The 19,712-nt window shown below is 52.8% G+C and overlaps 1 protein-coding gene across 8 annotated transcripts in view; it reads left to right on the plus strand.

The window, feature by feature from the left end:
- The first annotated feature begins 5,483 nt into the window (after positions 1-5,483).
- Positions 5,484-19,712, plus strand: part of Bin1 (bridging integrator 1) — a 62,439-nt gene continuing 48,210 nt past the window's right edge. For 2 of the 8 annotated variants that reach the window (XM_059246195.1, XM_059246194.1), the window contains exon 1: positions 5,489-5,708. In XM_059246195.1, coding sequence (XP_059102178.1) covers positions 5,625-5,708 — 84 coding nt within the window. In that variant the 5' untranslated portion in view covers positions 5,489-5,624. Of the gene's footprint in view, positions 5,709-19,712 lie in introns of all 8 variants that reach the window. The other 6 variants (XM_059246197.1, XM_059246198.1, XM_059246199.1 and 3 more) reach the window with 5 other exon arrangements.

Here is a 19,712-nt window from a genome sequence, read left to right on the forward strand (position 1 = left end):
AGTTCTTGAAGTATAAAAGAAAATAAGAAGGGCCAGAGAGATGGCTCAGCCATTAAAGGCCAGATTCACAACCAAAAGTATAAAAGAAACACAAGGAAATCCTGTTTCTCTGCAAGGGAAAAATGACCACCGTTAGCATACCTACCCAATGGACATCACTACACAGCCATCAGAGCCACCCAATGTAGACCAGGGACGGCACCAGAGTGCTGGTGGGTACAGAGAGAGGGGTGGGACCGACTTTTGCTGGTAGGAATGCAAAACGATTCAGCTCCTCTAGAAGACAGTTTGGGAAATCTGTTTAACACTGCATTTATTCTTGTCCTTTGGTCCAGCGATCACTCTTCTTAATATGTATCCAAAGAAGTCTAGAACTTATGTTTATGAATACCTGAACACGGGTGCTCTCAGCCACTTTATTTATAATTATCCAAAATCAGAAGCAAAACAGATGTCTCTTAATAGGCGAGCAGGACAACTGTGGTGTTTAAAACAATGGGGTATTATAAGTGCTGAAGGAAATGAGCTATTAAGACATAAGCGATAAAGGAACCCCCCTCCCATGTGTTATACCTGTGTACGTGCTTCGCACGTGTGTGTGCATGCATGTGGAGGGCTAAGGTTCACATCAGGAATCATTCTTGGCTGCTCTTCCACCTTAGTCCCGGAGGCAGGGTCTCTCAGGCAAACCCAGATCTTGCTGACACTGCTGGTCTCCTTAGCCAGCTAGCTCTGGGGATCCCATCTCCGCCTTGTAAGGCTGGCGTTACAGGCAGACTACCACACCCACCCGGCGTTTGTGTGGGCTCTGAGATCTAGACCTTTGTCCTCACTCTTGTGAGACAAGTACTTTAACCACCTAGCCATCTCCCTATGTACGGGACGGACGTGAAGAGGGAATCGGGAATGCACACCACCAAGGAAAAGAGGCCAGTCTGTAGGGGCTGTATACTGTGTAGCTCCAACGATGTGACGTTCTGGAAGAGGTACACCAGTGGGGAGGGGGAGCAGATCCTGTGTTGACAGGGGTTGGGGATGGGAGGGGTGATAGCTGGTACCCAGGAGACAGTGAACCTGCCCCACATAGGTATGTATGATGCTATAATAGTAACTATGTCACCGTACACTTGTCCAAACCCATAAAATGTCCACCACCAAGAGTGAACCCTAATGGAAAGAAACTATGGAATTTAGCGGATCGTGAGATTATCAGGTTTATCAACTATAATAAACGGGCCGCTCTGATGCAGATGTTGATGGTGGGGAAGGCTACATGTCATGGTTAGTTTTGCCAACCTGGTACAACCTAGAATCCCCGGGAAGAGAATCTCAGCGAGAGACTGTCTAGGTCAAGTGGGCCTGTAGGCACATCTGTGGGGGATTGTCATGATCGCCTTCATTGATGGGGAAAGACTCAGTGTGAAAGTGGGCGGCACCATTCCCTGCTGTTGGGCCCTGGATTATAAGAGTGTACAAAGCCAGCTGAACACCAAGAAGACATCATTCTGTGCTCGATATGACTAGCTCCCATAAGCATTTGCTGCTGTGATGTTCCTATTATGATGGACTGAAATTTGGAAGTGTGAGATAAAATAAATCCCTTCTTCCCTAGTTTGCTTTTTTATCAACAGCGAAACTAGGGTACTGTTGCCGAGTGTGAGTGGCAGGTACCTGGCTGCATCTTCTGCTCAGTTTTGTTGCCTAAAGATGGCTCAGCAGTTAAGCATCTTCTGCTCTGGCAGGGGACCTGTGTTTGGCTCCCAGTTCCTATGTTGGGTGGATCAAAACTGCTTGTAACTCCAGTTTCATGGGATCTGAACTCTCTTCTGGCTTCTGTAGGCATCTGCGATCACATGCACACACACAACGCATGCATACAACTTGAAATAAAATAAACCTTAAAAAAACTGTTCTGAAATAGAAAATCAATTAGAAACAAGCAGGCATTGTTTCTTTGCCCCTCTAAATTCAGGTGCGGAGCACACACACTCTCTTCCCAAGCTTTTGTCTCTTCTGTCACATTGTTGTTTCCCAAATACTGCCCTCAAAATATAGTTTCCTCATAGTGTTTATGTTTAAAATTTATGTATGTGAGTGTTTGTGTGTATGGGTACACATGGAGACCAGACGACAACCTTGGATGTCGTTCCTCAAGATATTGTCTATCTTGTTTTTTGAGATAAGGTTGCTCAGTTTTACCTGGAATTTGCTAATTTGGTTAGGATGGCTCCCCCACCCCACCCACTGCTTCTGTGTTTCTGTGCCTGTGTATCTGTGTGTGGGCAAGAGGCTAACCTTGGGTATAATTCTTGTCCATCTTGTTTTTTTGGGGGAAAGAGTCTCTCACTGACCTAGAATCCACCATTCAACTGGGCTGGCTGGCCAGTGAGCCTGGCTTTTTTATTTGGGTTCTGGAGATGGCACTAGGGCCTCAGCCATCTTTCTTGATGTATAGCTCTTCTGAGTCTTTGATCCTGAGCGTCTAATTAGCTCATATGTAGATTTAAGGATAGCGCATGTATATATTTTGGTTGTCTTTTCATTTATGATCATACCAAGGGCATCACCTTTGTATCGTTTCCTAATTGTGAAGGATTCCCCAATGGCTTCTCTTTCCGCTGTGTCGGTACGGCTGACCCTTTCCCACTGAGGAACATTTTTTCTGTTGTTTCGTACTTTTCTGTCATATTTGGAAACACCAGAAGCCCAACGAAGCAGAATCTTCCATTCCCAGGGGCTGACTGTAATAGAATTTGACTTCCGCTCATTTCTTCCCTCAAGGAGTGTTGGAAGGAATGGTTTTGACAGGCCCGGGGATGGGGCTCAATTGGTAGAGTACTTGCCGAGTACTCATGAAGCTCCGGATTCTACGCACAGCACCCCATAGATGGGGCACCGTGCTTGTAGTCCCAGCATTCAGGAGGTGGAGGCAGGAGGATCAGAAGTTCAAGGTCATCCTCGGCTACATAGTGAGTTTTAGGTCACGGGATATATGAGACTCAGGAGAGAAGGAGGGAGGGAGAGGGGGAGGAGGAGGAAAATAATTACTTTGAGAGAATAGTAGACAATTGTAAATTAGGAAAGAGACCACGAGGCAAAAATATATTTCAGGAGAATGCTGATTTAGGAACCTAGGCTATTTAGATTTTGTTTGAGGGGCTCATAAATGGGGCATAAGTTTATAATGAATTTGCATGTTTGTGTGCATATATGTGTATGCATGTAAGTGTGTTGTGTGTGTATATGTATGCACATGGAGATCAAAGGTCAACCTTGAATACCTTGCTCAATTGCTTTCTACATTATATTTTTTAAAACGGTGTCTCTCACTGACCTGGCGCTCATAGCCTCCTTTAGTCAGGCTGGCCGGACAGATGCCCCTGTTTGAGTTTCTCAAGCCCGGGAATCATCAGTGTGCCTGCAGTGCCTGGCTCTTTTATGCATCCCGCGGATCTAACACGGGTCCTATGTGGATAATTTCAACGTAATAGTTTCCATTCCTAGTGTTCAGTGCTTGTGAGGGCGGGTTCTTTGCTTGTCATTTGCTATCTGTGAGACTGTTGCCAGTGACCAGCTGCTGGGCCTGTCTTTTTTGCCACAATAGGAAGACTAATAGGCCAGGTAGGAGTCCAGGAGTCCAGATGTAGCCAGGCAACATCCAGGGGAGGTCCAGGGAGCGAGACGGGCCATTGTGAAGGCTGGCTGAGCCTTTTCTTTTCAGGCCTCAGTTTCTCCATTTGTACAAGGACTTGAGGGAGAGCCTCAAGTACTACGTGAGTACTTTCTGTTCCTCTGGGGAATCCCATTGTCTCTGAGACCCTGTCCCAGCCACCTTTGCTCCTCTGTCTACTGTGAGCATTCCATAGGTCTCACACCCTGGCTCCTGTCCATGTTTTGGACACAGCTAGGCCCCCAAGAGCACTCATCTCTGTTCAACTTCTGCCCACAAATCCTGAGAAACTTCCAGGGTAGCAGAGTGCCCCAGAACTTTTCACAGTCCCTGGTATGGCTTTGGGTAGAGGGTATGGATACCAGCATACCTTACAAATACACACAGTTGGCGCTCCCTATTTGCAGTTCTGCATCCCAGGACTGATAATGTTCATGGGAAAATTTTATCTGCACTGAGTATCTGCACTGAATTCTTTTTCCTTGTCCTTATTCCCTGAACAAAACAGTATAACAGCTATTTATGCAATATTTGCATGCATTAGACATTATGAATCATCAGAAATGGTTTAAAGTATGTGGGGGATAGGTGTCAGTCATATGTAAATACTCTGCCATGTGTGTATGTCTGCATGAGTGTATGTGTGTGTGTGTGTGTGTGCTGTCCACACGAGGCCAGAATACAACTTGAGCTGTCATTTTGACACAGGATCTGATTGGCCTGTAGCTCCCCAACTACAGTAGGCTGGCTGACCAGCATGCTTCAGGTAACTGCCTGTTTCTCTTTCCCTATGAGTCTTTGCATTAAAAGACTTGAGTATCCGGAGAATTTTGGTATTCATCAGAGTCCTAGCACAGCCCCTCCCCCACTAGTGACTACATAGTATGTGTCATTGGATAGCCTTATCTTCACGAATACTGAATGACCCTTAATCATTTCCCTATTACAGGATTAGGCAATCCCCCTCCTCCCTGCCCCCATACATCGGTGGCAAGCCTGGATGCAGTTAGCCTCTTGGTGTTTCTTTTGTAAAATGGTAATAAATCGGAGCCTCTTCCTCATAGGACTGTTGGAGACTGGGTGAAATAATGCTTACCAAATCGCTCAACACCATGCCAGGCACACATTAAGCGTGCAGCTAAGGTTAGGTGATCGTTAGGACGATAGTTAAAGGCAAACTGGAAAAACCAAGTGCTTAGTTGGCATGGGACTAGGCAAAGAGAAAGGGACAGAGGGACCTGCCCTAGGGTGCAGGTGGAGGCGGACGCCCGGCTGCCCGAGGGAGGGGAATCCCTGGAAAGGCATTTTCCCAGCCCCCGGCGACTCAGGGATTCCAGGGCCACGCAGGCATCTATCGCCCTCCCCCCCCCCCCCCCCCCCATTATCTTTGATTTTAGAAAGCACCAACTCCTTCACCTGGTTCTTTGGTTGCAGGAGGTATCTGCTTGGAAGGAGGATTTAAGCCTCAGGATCGCGGTGGCGCGGAACCGGGGACAGCGTAGGTAGTTCCCACCCCCAGACGAAATCGCCAGCACGTCCGGGGAGTCCCTGCCCCGCAGGCCCCCCTCCAACCCCCCCTTCCCAGCGGCCGCCCTCGAGGCTCCCTCCTCCTGGGCGGTGAGGATCCGAATCCCAGAATGGCCCTTTAAAAGGCAGTGTCGTGTCCGGAGGGGGCGGGCTGGGGGCGCTGACCCGCCCGCGGCTAGTCCCTTCTCCCCGCCCCCTCCCTCCCCCCCCGTGGGTCCCTCCCTCTCTGGATCCCCGCGTCGCTCGCTCGCTGGCTCGCTCTCCCCGCGCACGCTCCGTCTCCGTCAGTCGCCGGAGCTGTTCTAGTGCGCGGCGTGGAGCCAGAGCCCAGGCTGGTGGAGCGGCCGGGGCTGGAGGCTGCGAGTGCGGCGCGCACCGCCTCCCCGCGCCATTATCCGCGCTCGCTACGGGCGAGGCCGGCGCCGCGATGGCAGAGATGGGGAGCAAGGGGGTGACGGCGGGGAAGATCGCCAGCAACGTACAGAAGAAGCTGACCCGAGCGCAGGAGAAGGTGAGCGACCGGTAAACCCGCCACACCTCTCACCCCTACCCCTGGGATCGAGCTGGTCACTTCCGGATGATCGTGGCCGAGCAGTCCCCGGGCTTGGTCTCCTTGCAGTTAGGGTGTCCCCTCCTCCCTACTCGGGCTCTGGTAGAGGAGAGCGCAGCTGTCCACCTTGTCCCCCCCCCCCTCCCCCCTTCCCCCACCGTTTTGTACCTTCGCGGCTCCTCTGCAGAGAAGTGGAGGCCCACGCTCCGGTTCGCTTCTCGGACGCGGGGTCCACTCTTACCCTAGCCTGGAGTCCAAGGGTCGGGAGGCTGGGAGGTGACCCCCGGCTCTCTAGACCCACGCGGGCAATCCAGGCGGGGCTTGCGTGGGGGGAGGGAGCCTGTCTCGTTGCCCCTAGGGCTGTACATGTTCCAGACTTCTAAGGCTACACTTTCCCAGCTGGCTAGTGCAAGGCGCCCACTGCCCTCTCCTTTCTATGGCCTCTCTACGTTAATCCCCGAAGGAGGGATTGCTTTTCTCCTTCCAAGAGGTGCCTGCGGCCTAGAAGGTCCCGCCCAGACCCGCCGGGTTGCAGAGGGTTCTGCACCCCTAGCCCCCGCAGGGCTTTGGCGGTTCCAGCCGCTGGAGAGAGAGATGGTGGGAGCTCCTGGCTATACCGGTGGCCCAGAAGAGGGGTGTGGAGGGCGCCACGGGGAACCCCATCCCTGTTGTCTGAGAGTACTCAGGGGTTTTTGCAGGAGATGGGATCAGGGCTTCCTGGGACACCCTGACTGTGCAGGAAATGCGGGGGTTGGGGGCGGGGGTCCTTCCCCGGCCTGCCTTTTACCCCTCGCTATCCCTGGCTCATTGAATTGGATCACGCCAGCTGCTGACGCCACTTCCCCTGCCAATTCCGACTCTTGAAATCTGAGATTGTACAATCTGTGTTTCTGCTAGGGATAGCCCCCCATGGCTCTAGCTGGGCCGGGGCTTGATGGGGACAGGGACAGGCTTGCCTTCCTCTGCCAGTCTTGGGGCTGTTTATAAACAATGACTTTTGCAGCTGAGAGCTAGCTCTGTGCTCCCCAAGGATGCAGCCACGTGATGTGATGGGGGGGGGGGAAGTAGAGTTTCCTTAGAGCCCTACTCCTCCTCATCCTTATGGTTACTAGCTAAGGAGGGGGTGACTGTGAGTATGGGGAGGCTCTTGCTAATCTCCAGATCTGGCCAGAGCTCCTTACCCCATTCAGGAGGAAAAGGAAGAGAGAGGGATTAGAGCCGTACCCCCCCTTCCCCCCCCCACCCCAATAGTCTGCTGGTGGCTGAGGAGACCAGTTACCCAGCTGGAGCAGTAGGCAGATACAGCTACCCTGGCTCCCAGTGACCTAGTAATTCATTTAAGGTGCCTGGTGCCTGTTCCCCACCCCTAAAGGAAATGAATGGAAATATCGGGAGTAAACTGACCCAAGTTCCCTGCCCCCACTCCGTGAAGATCAACTTCATATGCCTCTTCACTGTCGCCGGTGTGCACCTCTGTCCAGATGCTGTGTCGCTAGCAGTAGCCTCCTTGAAGCAACCCTAGGCGCCACACAGTGTAGGCTGTACCCCTTTCTCGTAGATGGTCCTGGATTGCTGGGCCATATCTCTTTTCAGTACCGGCAAAGAGGTTCTGGGCAGTTGGCTGACAGCTGATTGGCCATGGACCAGGGCTTTAGCCAGCAGCTGGCCTTGTCTGAGCCTGGGCTTCATGGGTCTGCACTTGCCTCCTGCCACGGCTGCTCTGTGTCCCATGGGCATTAGTTAGGGACCATTTGCCCAGGGGAAGCCAAGACAGTCTTGACAGGTATCCCGAGACAGTAGCCTGTTTTCCATCCTCTCCCTGCTTGGCCCTACAGACCCGGCTTCCAGGAAGCCCTGCGTCCTACCTAGGTCCTCTTCTGCTTATCATCCTGCCCCTTGGAATCCTCATTTGTCACAGCCTGGGTATACTGATTGGACTGCCTCCCCAATATCTTCTGGTGGTGGTCCATGCCCTATTCAATACCCATTGCTAATAGGCTCTCAGTCCCACACTGTCCTACAAACAGTCCTGCCTGACACTGGGCCTACCTTTCTTCAAATAAACCAGCCGCCCCAGGGCAGTTTTTATTTTTTATTGTCACAGAAGGGTATTTTCTGAGCAAGGAAAGCAGGTGGAAAGCATAGGGAAAGTTGGGGAGATAGCTCAGTTGGAAAAGTATTTGCCGGACAAACAGGATCTGAGTTTGATCCCCCAGGACCCATGTGTAAAACTGGGAGCAGGAGTGTTGTGAGTTTGAAATTTCAGCGCTCGGGAGGTAGAGACAGGAGGATCTCTGGGACTTGCCAGTCAGCCAGTTTGGCTGTATCAGCAAGCTCCAGGTTCAGTGAGAGATCCTTTCTCAAACAATAAGGTAGAGCAGTTGAGGAAGAGACCCGATGTTGAGCTCTGGCCTTTACGTGCATGTGCATACACACAGAAAAAATAAGAAGAAAGCCTCCAGTGTATTTGCGTAAGAAGAAGACCCTATGGCTTCCCATTTGGTCTTCCCAACTTCTCCATCCTAACAGCCTTGGAGATTGAGTGACAGTGAAGTGCAGTGTGCCCTCTGGTGTCGTGGGGTCCTGCGAGGGGTCACAGAACCAGCTCCTCTCTGTGACCCCTAATGAGTCTTAGGTCGCTATTCTTTGACTGCCCTGGGCCGAGCTGTGCTTGTGACCCTTGTGTGTCTCTCAAGCTCTGGTGGGTGGTTAGTGGGTGTTTATGACTGAATGTCAGGGCTTGGGTGCTTGGTCTTGGAGCCCTGGCTGGCCCAGACCTGGGAGCGAGCAGTTGTCTTCTTTTCTACTTCCCTGCCTACACACATGCCAGGTGCCTTGTCCTAGGCTGAGTCCCCGCACGCTGCCTCAGGCAGGAAGCATATGGCTCCGGCCTCCATGGGGCTTACTCCTATACTGTTGCTGTGTGCCTGAGATGAGCATGTGTGCCTGGAGACCAGGCCCGTGGGCTTCATGAGGTCATCTTCCCATTGCATTTGGCTTAGCTGACCCTCTATAAATGACTGTGTCCATTTTTGGGCCTCAGGAGGGTGGCTGGGCAAAGCCAATTTAGGGTGGAGGCTGGGTCAGATGACAAGAGGATTAGAGGCTGGCGAGCTGGGCCCCTTGGGGGATGGGGTGGTTGGGGAAAAGGACAGCTGGGGTTGAGGGGGGGGTATGGAATCTTGCCTGCCCAAGTCCACAGCCTAGGAGTCCTCAGGGAAGAGTGTGTGAGGGAGGCTGGGCCTTGTTCTCATAGTACTGAGCCAGTGGTTGAGCACAGGGAGAAGGTCCTGGGTGTGGCGGGAATGCACCAAGAGGGAATGTTTCCTTGATGGCTGTGGCCGTCCCTGAGCATGCTTGGAGAGGGTGCAAGTGAGAGTGTGGGGACCGCCAGTGGGAGTGGGAAGTCTGGGGTGGTCGGTGTGCAGCACGTCTCTGGCATGTGAAACAGATGCTCAGCAAAGGAAGGGGCAGCCGTGGTTATTTATAGGACCGGGCCACGTGGTGGTAAACTGCGCCATGTTGCTGTTATGCTACCTTGACACAGGGCAGTGAACTGCACTGTGTTCCTGTGCGTGGTCAAGGTCTTCCCTGGTGGTTGGCACATCAACTTCCATAGTAGGAGCTGGGTTTGAGCATCAAGCTTCTGTGGTGACCTGAAGAGTTGCTAGGCTACCTTTAGGAGAAGCAGGTGCAAGTGTCCCCTTTAACAGAATGTGCTTTTGCTGCATAGTCCTGAGTCCCTGCTAGAATCACATAGCCCCTGCTTCTGAGGTCATCTGGGCCACTGATTTTACTTACACAGGCTTTCCCCAGTCTGAGGACCCAGCCTAAAGTTGCTGCCTTCCATGCAAGGCATAGTCTACATCCCCTTTCTATCTCTGTGCTTCCATGTGCCCTAGAGAGTCTAAGGCCTGTTCTCAGTCTCCTCTCCCATGCTGGATCATCTCCTTTCCTTTCTAACTCTCTGCACTGGGCCTCTCTCCTTGAGCTTGGACAGGCTCTGCTGAACCTTCCAGCGGAGATCAGATTTCCTGAAAATTCTTTATGTGAATGGTTTATCTTCCCTGCAAGAACCTGCCTTCTGTATGGGGTGTTGGGTCCTTGGGGATGGGGTCACAGGGGATGCTCTGGAGACACTGGTCTCAGGAAGGTGTGGGAGAGCTGTAAGCATGTCCTTGGGATCTTCCTGAGCCCCCTCAGGCCTGGTGGCCTCAGTAGTATACTGGCTGTGGCAGGTGGAAGCCAGGCAATTGGTACTGTACTGGGGGGAGGGGATGGAAGAGGGAGAGCCTGCTGGGATGCCTAGGGTACAGGTATGGGCCAAGGTGTGAAGGGCTGGTGAGGATGGTGAGAATTTCAGTTCCATGCACGAGAGGGGTGGCTGGATGACTCAGGCCAGATTTCATTAAGTGTTGCATGCTGGGGTAAAAAAATCTGTGTGCCCCAGGGGTTCTCACAGCCGCTGAGGTAGAACCACTTTCTACCACTTCCTCACAGATCATCTTTTGAGGTTCCTCTGTCTCCTTCCTTCTCTGGCTTCTGCATGGGTGGCCTTGGCTAAGTTCTTTCCAAGTTGTGAGGCTGGGACAATGCTGAGAATGTTTCAGCCCTGCTGTGTCTTCCATCCTGCACATCAGCATGGTTCACACACGGGGCCTCTGGGTCCCCCTGACCGGCTGTAGTCGGGTGGCAGGTCCTTCTGGAGAACGCACCCCACCCCACCCCACCCCACCCCACCCCTGGCCCCATGGATAAACTGGAGATAATGATAGCTCTTTTTCACAGGCGTGTTGACAGAAAGCGTTCAACAGATGCCTGTCACATAGCATGTGCTCACTAAATATCGGCCGGGTAGGTAGACTGATAACACAGAACCTCCTTGGGAGCCCTCTACAAGGCCCACTACTCAAATCGCTCCCTGGGAGTGTCCATTACAGGCCTTTGTAGACAGCTAATCCCTGCTGAGCCCTTAGCCTGTCAGGGCTTAGGATAACAGCCTGTGTGTGTGTGTGTGTGTGTGTGTGTGTGTGTGTGTGTGTGTGACACATGCACTGTGTACTGTGCGAATGTTTATGTGTACAGGGGCAGTCTTGCAGGCAGAAGGCTTGGACTTAAGAATCAGAATGTTTTAGCGTTAACTCCATTCCTACAGGTAAACTCTAACCTGGGCCTCCTTAACTAGTCTTTTGTTTCTTGACACTGGTAGAGTGGTGATGAATTTGTGTATTTATTCTTCTACACAACATGTAGCACACACTGTGTGCTAAACCCGGAGGAAGTGGGGATCAAAGCCATGCCCTGTGGAGCTGATGTCCTAGCTGGGGACGTGGTCATCACACAGTGGCCACAAGCGGGAGCCTGTTCCATGTGTGGAGACCAATGCCTGTGTTTAGGTTTTAGATGGATGTGACTACAGATGTGGCTGGCTGCCTTGGTGGGGGAAGGCTAGGGGAAGAGTCTGGTCTCCAGGTGAGGGGCCACCTCTTGCAATGGGGGACTTCCTGTTGGATGTCTGGTATGCTGTGTTTTCCTCTTTGGCATGCTTCCCCGGGTCTGAAAAATGCAAAGAAAAGCATGCTAATCCTAAAATTTTACACCGTAGAGGGCAGGCCAGGGCAAATGCACAGCTTGAGGTGGGTGTTTGTGCAGGGCCAGGTGGGTAGGGTGCCTGTTCAGAGTACACTTTGGGGAGTATGGGAGAGGCACTTATTGGATGCTACCAAAGATGTCAAAGGTGGTCTGGACTGGAGGGGTCTGCTTGCGAGATTCCATCTAAGCAACGGTGCCGGGAAGGTCACAGGTCTGGTGAACTAGGGCTGAGTCATCTCTCCACACCCACACGGTGTTCCTATCCTGGGGCAGATCCTGCCAATCTGTCTGACCTCAGTCTTCCCTTCTGAAAAAGAGGTAATGATACCTGCTCCCTGGGCGCTTGGGAAGTTGAAGTGGAAATTGGCGTAGGTGCTGCTAGGTCAGGGGAGGCCTGAGACCACCGGTAGTACTGATTTAACCTCTCACTGCTCTAGTGCTGTAGGAGATTCCATGAGGGAACGCCTGACACCCAGGCTTCTGAAGCCCCCTGTAAGAGGCCGCCACCTCTAAACAAAGCTGCTGGATTCTGCACATGCTATTAAGGAGCAGGGGTCAGGGTTGGGGGATGGAGAAGAGAAAGTCTGCTGTTCCTGCCTGAGGGAAGCGTCATCAAATATCAAGTTAATAGTAAGAGCTGTGGGTTACAGCTTACCTACACCTTGCCATCATTGCGCAGTCTTGTGACTCTCACCCAGTGAAGAAACTAAGGGGCTGGCAAAGTGGCTTGGGAAATAAAAAGACACTTGTCATCAGCCTGACCACCAGAGTTCTGTCCCCGATCCCTGGGGATCCCATGTGGTGGAAGAGAGAGGACTTCCACATGTATGCTATGGTACATATGCATATATACACATGTGGATACACATGAGTAAATAAATAAACAAATAACACAATTTATTTTAAAAAAGAAAGGAACTGAAGTCTGGTCCAGTGGTTGACACTGCAGACTCTCTGGACCAACCAGACTTACGGGTTCCCACTTCTCCTGCAGTCAGAAGGTGGGAAGACGGATACAGGTGAGGTGGACTTTGGCCCCTGAGACACTTGACCCTTAAATAAGATGCACCCCTAATTCCACTTGAGGTGGAGGTTTATACTGTGCGTGGTAGACTAGGTGATGGAAGGCCTGGGAGTCCAGAGCAAGACTGAAGGTGACGCTTCCATCTCACAACTGAGGACAGACCAGACCGAGTACGTACGTACGTACGTGAGTGGGTGTGTGTGAGTGAGTATGTGAGTGTGTGTGTGTGAGAGTGTGTGTGTAAGAGCGTGTATGAGAGTGTGATTGTGTGTGTGCGTGCGTGTGTGTGTGTGTAAGTGAGTGTGTGTGTAAGAGTGTGTATGAGAGTGTGCGCGTGCGTGCGTGCGTGCGTGTGTGTGTGTGTGTGTGTGTGTGTGTGTGTGTGTGCACTCTCCTGTGTATATCCACATGGAGACCAGAGAACCTTATTTTTTGGAACAAGATGTCTCCCTGAACCTGGAGCTTGCTGTCAGTGAGACCCCTGGATCTGCCTCCTCCAGTGCTGGAGTTTCAGGTGCGCACTGCTGTGCCTGGGTTTTATACGGGAGCTTGGGATCTGAACTCTGGTCCTTACCTTTGCATTTCCCCACTGGGTCATTTCCCCCGGTTCAGGAACACCTTTTATTCCGAATCACATACTGTATACTTTAGTTCCCATCTTTGCTACAAAGTTCCCTTTATAAAATGACAGGGATACCAGGTATTTGAAAATGTTCCCCGTGGTTGACCTCACACAAGTTAGGCAATCTTTTTTCTCAGTGCGCAGCCCTCCATGTCTCTGCTCTCAATGGCAGGGTGCTGCCTCCTGCCCCCTTGGTGGTGTCCAGACCGCCAGCTCAGCACACAGCAGGTATTCTCAGCATGAAATCAGCCCTAAAGTGCCTTAGAAAATTGATTTCAGGGTACCCACCTTGCAGATGTCCAAATCCTTCAGAGGCCAAGCCTGTGACGTAAATTAATGTAGTATTTGCATAGAAACTATACACATCTTCCTGTATGCTGCTACCTGTCTCTCGATGGTTTATAATGCTGAATTCGGTGTGAGCACATGGCACATCATATATTGCTCAAGACACAACAGCAAAAACAAACAAACAAACAAACAAAAAACAAAAACCACCCCGTCTGTGTGTGTTCAGACACCATTTTGCCTTTTGAAATGTTTTTGGTACTCAGTTTGTTGAATCTGTGGCTGTAGAATTGGAGGACCAGGGTACTTACTGCAGAGGGATGCATGGCTTCTGACATCAGGAGACAGGGCTGTTGGCGGACAGGCCTGGAGGCTGAGGGATGGAGAGGCGGAGGTGGGGAGGAGGGACGCTTACTGCAGACCCGGGGCTAGGGTTAGACCGGAGGATGCTGGTCCCACCCTGCTCTGCCACGTTGGGGTAATCTAGGCCTCCCTTCCTCCATGGTCAGATGGATGAGTAAATAGCTCAGGCATGTGGTGGAGTAAAAGCGGCTGCAGATTGGGTGCCTGGTGGAACTGTTCTTGTGGCGAGTCAGGGCCGTGTGTGTGTGTGTGTGTGTGTGTGTGTGTGTGTGTGTGTGTGTGATGAGTGGGGGGCTGCCTGCTTTGAGGTCAGATGACAAACGGGACCTTGGCCCTCAGCAGACGAATGCTCTATATGAGCAGACTTGCAAGGGACAGAAGTACCGGGTTGTATGGATCAAGGGGTGGGGGCAGTGTGGTTGCTAAGCCTGAGGCCTCACAGCTGCCTCGGAGTGGAGTCTCCACCCTTAGATGTGGTCCTTATGCTTTTTTCTTCTTCCAGGCCCCGCACTTCTGCCCTATTCCCTGCCCCAGATCCCAAGTGTCACAACAGATGGATTGGGGTCACATCATAGGGCTTGAGGGGGAGCCTCAGACTATCTCTGGGTACCCCTGGGAAAGGGCGTTTGTGTCTCTGGTGTCCTTTGGAAGGGTGCCTAGCTGCATCATCTTCCCACTGCAGTGTGAGTGCCCTGCACTAAGCTGAGCCCCAGGTCATCATGGGAGTGAGTGGGTGGCCCCAGACAGCAGCTACTACAGGACTAGCTGGGGAGGTATTCCCCCCCCCCCCCCCCCGTTAGAGCTGCTGCAAGTCCTAGACCTCCCGTACCACCACAGACTCCGCTCCTTATCGAACTGCCCTGGCACCTTGGCAGGGCAACCCCTGCGGACTCCTCATTGTGTATGCAGCACATCTGACCTGAATTAGACTCTGGGGAGACTGCAGTTCACTCGGGCTGAGGTGGTTTCTCTCACTGGCCATTATGGGTCAGGAGTCTGAGAGGGAGATTCCTGCCTTTCCCCCTGGAGCCGCCTGCTTCTCACACAGTGCCCCCACAGGCCTGGATGATCAGGGAAGGCTCCCAAGAGGCAAGGCTGGGCTGTGGGCAGTCATGGAAGAAGAATCTTCAAGGCCTGTTTGAGACGGAAAGTTAATGCAATTGGGAGGTGAAGGCCTGAGGCTGAGAAAAGATACATGGAGTCCAGGTCGGGGAGGAGGTAACTGGCTTTGTCTCAGACTGGGTCTGGCTCGGGTGAGCACGTGTTTGTGGAGGTCAGAGGTCAACGTCAGGACTCCGGTCATCTTACTTTTTTAAATTAATTTTTTAAGTCAATGAATTAATCTAGAATGTGTAGGTGCGTGAGTGCAGGTTTGTGTCATGGGACACGTGTGGAGGTTTGCGGACAACTTTAGGGAGTTGCTTCTCACCTCCCACTTTGTTGGGAATGGGTCTCTTGTTTCCGCTGCTGCTGTGTGTACTCCAGGGAGCTGGCTCATGAGCTTCCAGATCGTTCTCTGTCCTTTCCTCCTCTCTCACAGTGGATGTGCTGGGATTACAGGTACACACTACTCCATCAGGGTTTTTATATTTGTCCCAGGGTTTCAGGTCATCAGACTCACGTGGCTGGTGCCCTTAACTGGCCCTTCTTCCAGGCTCTCTCTCACCTGGGTGTTCTCAGAGGGTCTCTCATGGTTTGGAACTCGCCACGGCAGTCATGCTGGCTGACGAGTGAGCCCCAGGGACCTGCCAGGCTCCACCTCCCAGACCTGGGATTGCAAGTGTGTGCCACCGCGTCTTGGCTCTTTTTGTGTGGGTTTTGGGGATCAAACTCAGGACCTTTTGCTCCTGTGGCAAACACCTCACCTGCTGACCTGTGTTCCTGGCCTCCTGGGTCAGGCTCTTCAGCTTTCTTCCTCAAGTGTAGCCGGAACCATCCTGTCTCCCCAGCTTGCGCTCAACCAAACATTCACGATTTTGGTGTCTTACTGACTCTGGGCATGGGGATCTCAGGGCAGCTGGGATGAGGAAGTGAGCTCTACATTTCTGGGGGGGCGAGGGGGGGCGGTAACTTTGGACAGAGTAGAAACCAGCTGTTTGCAAGAGGCCTGAGGGCCTGGGTCAGGTGGGGCTAGCGCAAAGCCTCCCGCATTGGCTCTGTGATGTTTATTGGTTCTTTTACAGGGCCTGTGGAGGGGGTGGGGGTGGCAGGGTGTATGAAGATGGGGTGACACCGGTGGTTCTGGTGAGAAGGAATGTCAGGACCCGCTCACCCTCTTTAGCCTGTGGCCTAGAAGGGCATGGGACGACTGTTCCTCACTCTTGAGTCCTGCCAGCTCTGGGCATGCCTGGGTGTAGGTTGCGGGTTGCAGGGTGGCAGATGAGGATACTGAATGCTGTGCTATGGAGGAGGATGGGGTGGTTGTTGGCTGGTGAGGAGATGGAGATTTCCATGGGGCCTGTGGTGGGAGGAACTTCGCTGGGGCTTCAGGGCCGGAAGGGGAAAGATAGGGTGACAGGACAGCCTCAGCCGGTTCAGCCCCCTCCCAACAGCTGCAGCTTCTTTCTTTGGACCGTTCACTAAGTTCACTTCAGCCGAGATGCCTGAGCCCTAGCGAGCCTGGGCCCCCCCTACCGTTGAGCCCTGGGCACTGGCCTGATACCCAGAGGTCGTTGTCAGTGGACCCCATTTCCATGCTTCTGGCCACTGTGTTTTCCCTGGTTCTTAGTCCAGGATGGCATGAGCTATCTTACCCCTTGTTGCACACGCCATGGGACTGGCCCAGTGGTCAGACATGCGTGATGGGGTCCATGGGGGCTCTGACTTAGATGGGACAGGTAGACAAGAGGAGAGTAGAAGCTGGATGGGGTAAAAGGGAGGAAGAAAATTTAGTGACGTCATAGGATGGGTAAGAGGATTTAACGTTCAGAGAGGAGAGAGGATTTGCCCTGTGGCCCTAAGGGTTTGCTTGCTCTCTGAGACCACTTTTCCTCTAAGTGTGTGTGTGGGCGGGGAGAGAACCTCTTCCCCCACCCCACCCTCTCCCCCTTCTCCTGACAGGGCTAATCTGCTCTGTGTCAGGGAGATCTTGGGGAGGGCCCTGATGGTCTGCAGTTGGCCTTTGCATTTTCTCTGTGCTGATGTGAGGTTTCTAGAAATTGAACTGCAGTGCTGTCTGTGGCTCCAGGTTGGGGCCGGAGGAGGAGGAGGAGGAGGAGGAGGAGGAGGAGGAGGAGGAGGAGTAGTCAGACGGCACGGAGTATATTCCTTCCTCCTCCCCTTATCTGCTTGGGGAAGCCCTGGGATTTCCTCTATCTTGGACCTTATTCTGAGCCCAGGTTGTTTTTGCCCACTGTGTGTGTGTGTGTGTGTGTGTGTGTGTGTGTGTGTGTGTGTGTGTGTGTGTGTGTTGGGGTGGAGTGTCCTGATACACCATTCTCAGCTTTATTCCCTTGAGACGAGGTCTCTGAACTTGAAGCTGGACTGGCAGTCAGCAGGTCCAAACCAAGCATTCCCCTGTATCTTCTCCTGCTACCCACCCAGTAATGGAGATAGAGATTTGAACCCAGGTCCTTACACTGTCTCCTGCTGAGCCGTCTTCTCCGCCCTGGCTTTGTCCACCTTGTGCTGTCCTCTTGAATACCGGAAGTGAGAGGATGGGTGAGGGGTAGTGTCTACCCCAGAGCAGATTTCAGAGCCTCTATGGTTTAGATGGAACCCCTATGTGGGCTGCCTTTGTGACTGAGGCCTTGGCATATGTTTGGGAGGTGGACAGGGACCTCAGAGGCTGAGACTCTAGAGAAAGTGAATGGACCCTTCACTGTGTCAGGGATTTCTCCATGATTCTGGATCTCCCATCGACTCCAGAAGCATTCCAAGGTGACTAAGGCCTGGGTATTCTTATGAATAAAGGTTCTCAGAGGTTCAGGGCTGGATATGAATAAAGCTGGCCTGATCCCTGAGAGGGCGGTAGCAGCTGGGTCAAGATATACCCACCACCTTCTCTGAAGGAAAGACTGGGGACTCTGTGAGTCATTATGGCTGGCCAGAGGCTGAAGGGTAAATTTCAGCAGTACAGGCTGAATCTGTCCTCAACTGAAGGGCAGACCCTACTTCCTGTCCCTTTGACATTGAGAAAGTTGCTCGTGGAGTGCGACGACATCCTCCGTGGTAGAGCTGAGCTGTCACCATCCGTCCAGGACGCTGAAGGTCAGGTTGCAGCCTTTTACAGGGTGTGTGGTGTACCTTGGGCCAGCGTGGGTGTGTGAGGCTGCTCTGTGGCCTCCAGTGCGGCTCTTGGCCTTGACGCTCAATCCAGGCCCAGCTCCGGATCCAGATGGAGGGGCCTGAGGCTCAGTGGGGAAGGAGGAAGTAAGTCAGTCTTTGCAGGGGGTCAGCCCCCAGGCCACGCAGCCTTGCCAACTGTTGGCCAAGGGCCAGCCTGTGGAGTTTGTGGGGTTGCCATCCACTCCCAGCCTCACCTTTTTCTCCTGCTCCCTGCTTGGGCCCGTTCTTTGGATGGTAACGGTTGTACCTAAGAAGCAGCCCTGTGGGCAGGGACAGCTAGGGAGTGGGACAGTCTGATCAGAGGGCGTGTGAGGCTTGGCTTAGGGTCCTGGGGCCTCTGCCCTCTCTTCTGCTGGGGGCTCCATGCTGCCAGTCCTCCCTGGACTCCCCCCTCAGCCCTTCCACTAGTAACAGATGGTGGACTCAGCTCTTGGCTGGGTCTCCTAGAGTTCTGAAGTCATAGAGGGAAGTATCTGCTCCAGTGGAGAGGGACTGGGGTGACTTGACCAAGGCTGAGGTATAGTGACCATCCTCTGGCTGTCTTCTCCTCCTCACTTTGTCTCTCTGAGCTGGTGGTCCCCTGAAGTGTTGAGCCCAGTGGTGCCCAGGGCCCCAGGCAGAAGTCACGCAAGGCCATCATCATTCAGTTGGCAGTCCTCTCCGCGTTGGACAGCAAGCCAGGCCGTGCTCAACCTCTCCGAGCCATTTCCCTCTCCTCTGCTGTGTTCATTAGGACCTGGAGTGCGGGGCCTCGTGTTGGCCTTGAGAAAACCACACAAGCGTCAGAACCTTTTCCTCCCAAACTTCCCTTGCCTTGCATCTAGAGCTAAAAGGACAATGGCTTCTCTGGCCTCTTCACCCTCTCTCCAGTCTCCTCTTTGTCTACCATGCTGTCTAGGCCACTTCCTTTGCCGGCACAGGAACAGTAGGGGTCTGGCTCTGCAGCCCAGGTTGGCCTTGAACTCGTGGTCCTCCTGCCTGAGCCTCCTGAGTGCTGGGACTACAGACATACACCCCCACGCGAGTACCTATTCCCTCATAGGAAGCAGTTACGGAAAGTTGTGAGTGAAACATGAGTTCCCGCAATTTGTTCTTGGGTGTGTGTGTGTGTGTGTGTGTGTGTGTGTTCACATGTGTGTGCATTCATGCATGTGTAGGTCAAAAGTCAACCTCAGGTGTCGTTTCTCAGGTACCCTGTTTTTTGGAGACCGAATTTCTCACTGGCTTGGAGCTCTCTATCCAACTAAGCTGGCCAGGGCTTCCCCATGCTGGGATTACTGGCATGTACTGTGATGCCATATAGTTTTGGGGGAGAGGGTCTTCATATCTGCAAGGCAAGCCCTTTACTGATTGAGCCATCTCCCCGAGCCCCATGATTTACTCTTGATGTGGCTTGGAGAGGGGCTAGGAATACATTAGTCTGCTTTTATGGAATTATGTGATTTTTTTTTCCAGTGCTTTTGTTTTGAAGTGCTGGGAGTGGAACCCAGGGCTTTGTGTCTGCGAAGGCAGCTGGTACACTAGGCCTGTGTGTGTGTTCTTCTCCAGCCCAGGCAGCAGGTGCTGAGGGGGTGGGAGGTGGTGGCTTTAGAGGCACATCCACCCCCATGCTGGGCTGAGAATAACACCACACTCGCCAGCCCTACATGTGTCGGGGCAAGGAGGGGTTGCTCTGATGATATATATCTGTATAGGTCGGTACAGAACTCCAGCCAGGGGTGGGGCGTGTGCCTGTCAGGACGGCGCCCCACCCAACATGACAGGCCCTGGGGTCACCCTGTGGCGTTCA

This window comes from Peromyscus eremicus, chromosome 19 (assembly GCF_949786415.1).
Source record: "Peromyscus eremicus chromosome 19, PerEre_H2_v1, whole genome shotgun sequence".
NCBI classification, from domain to species: Eukaryota; Metazoa; Chordata; class Mammalia; order Rodentia; family Cricetidae; genus Peromyscus; species Peromyscus eremicus.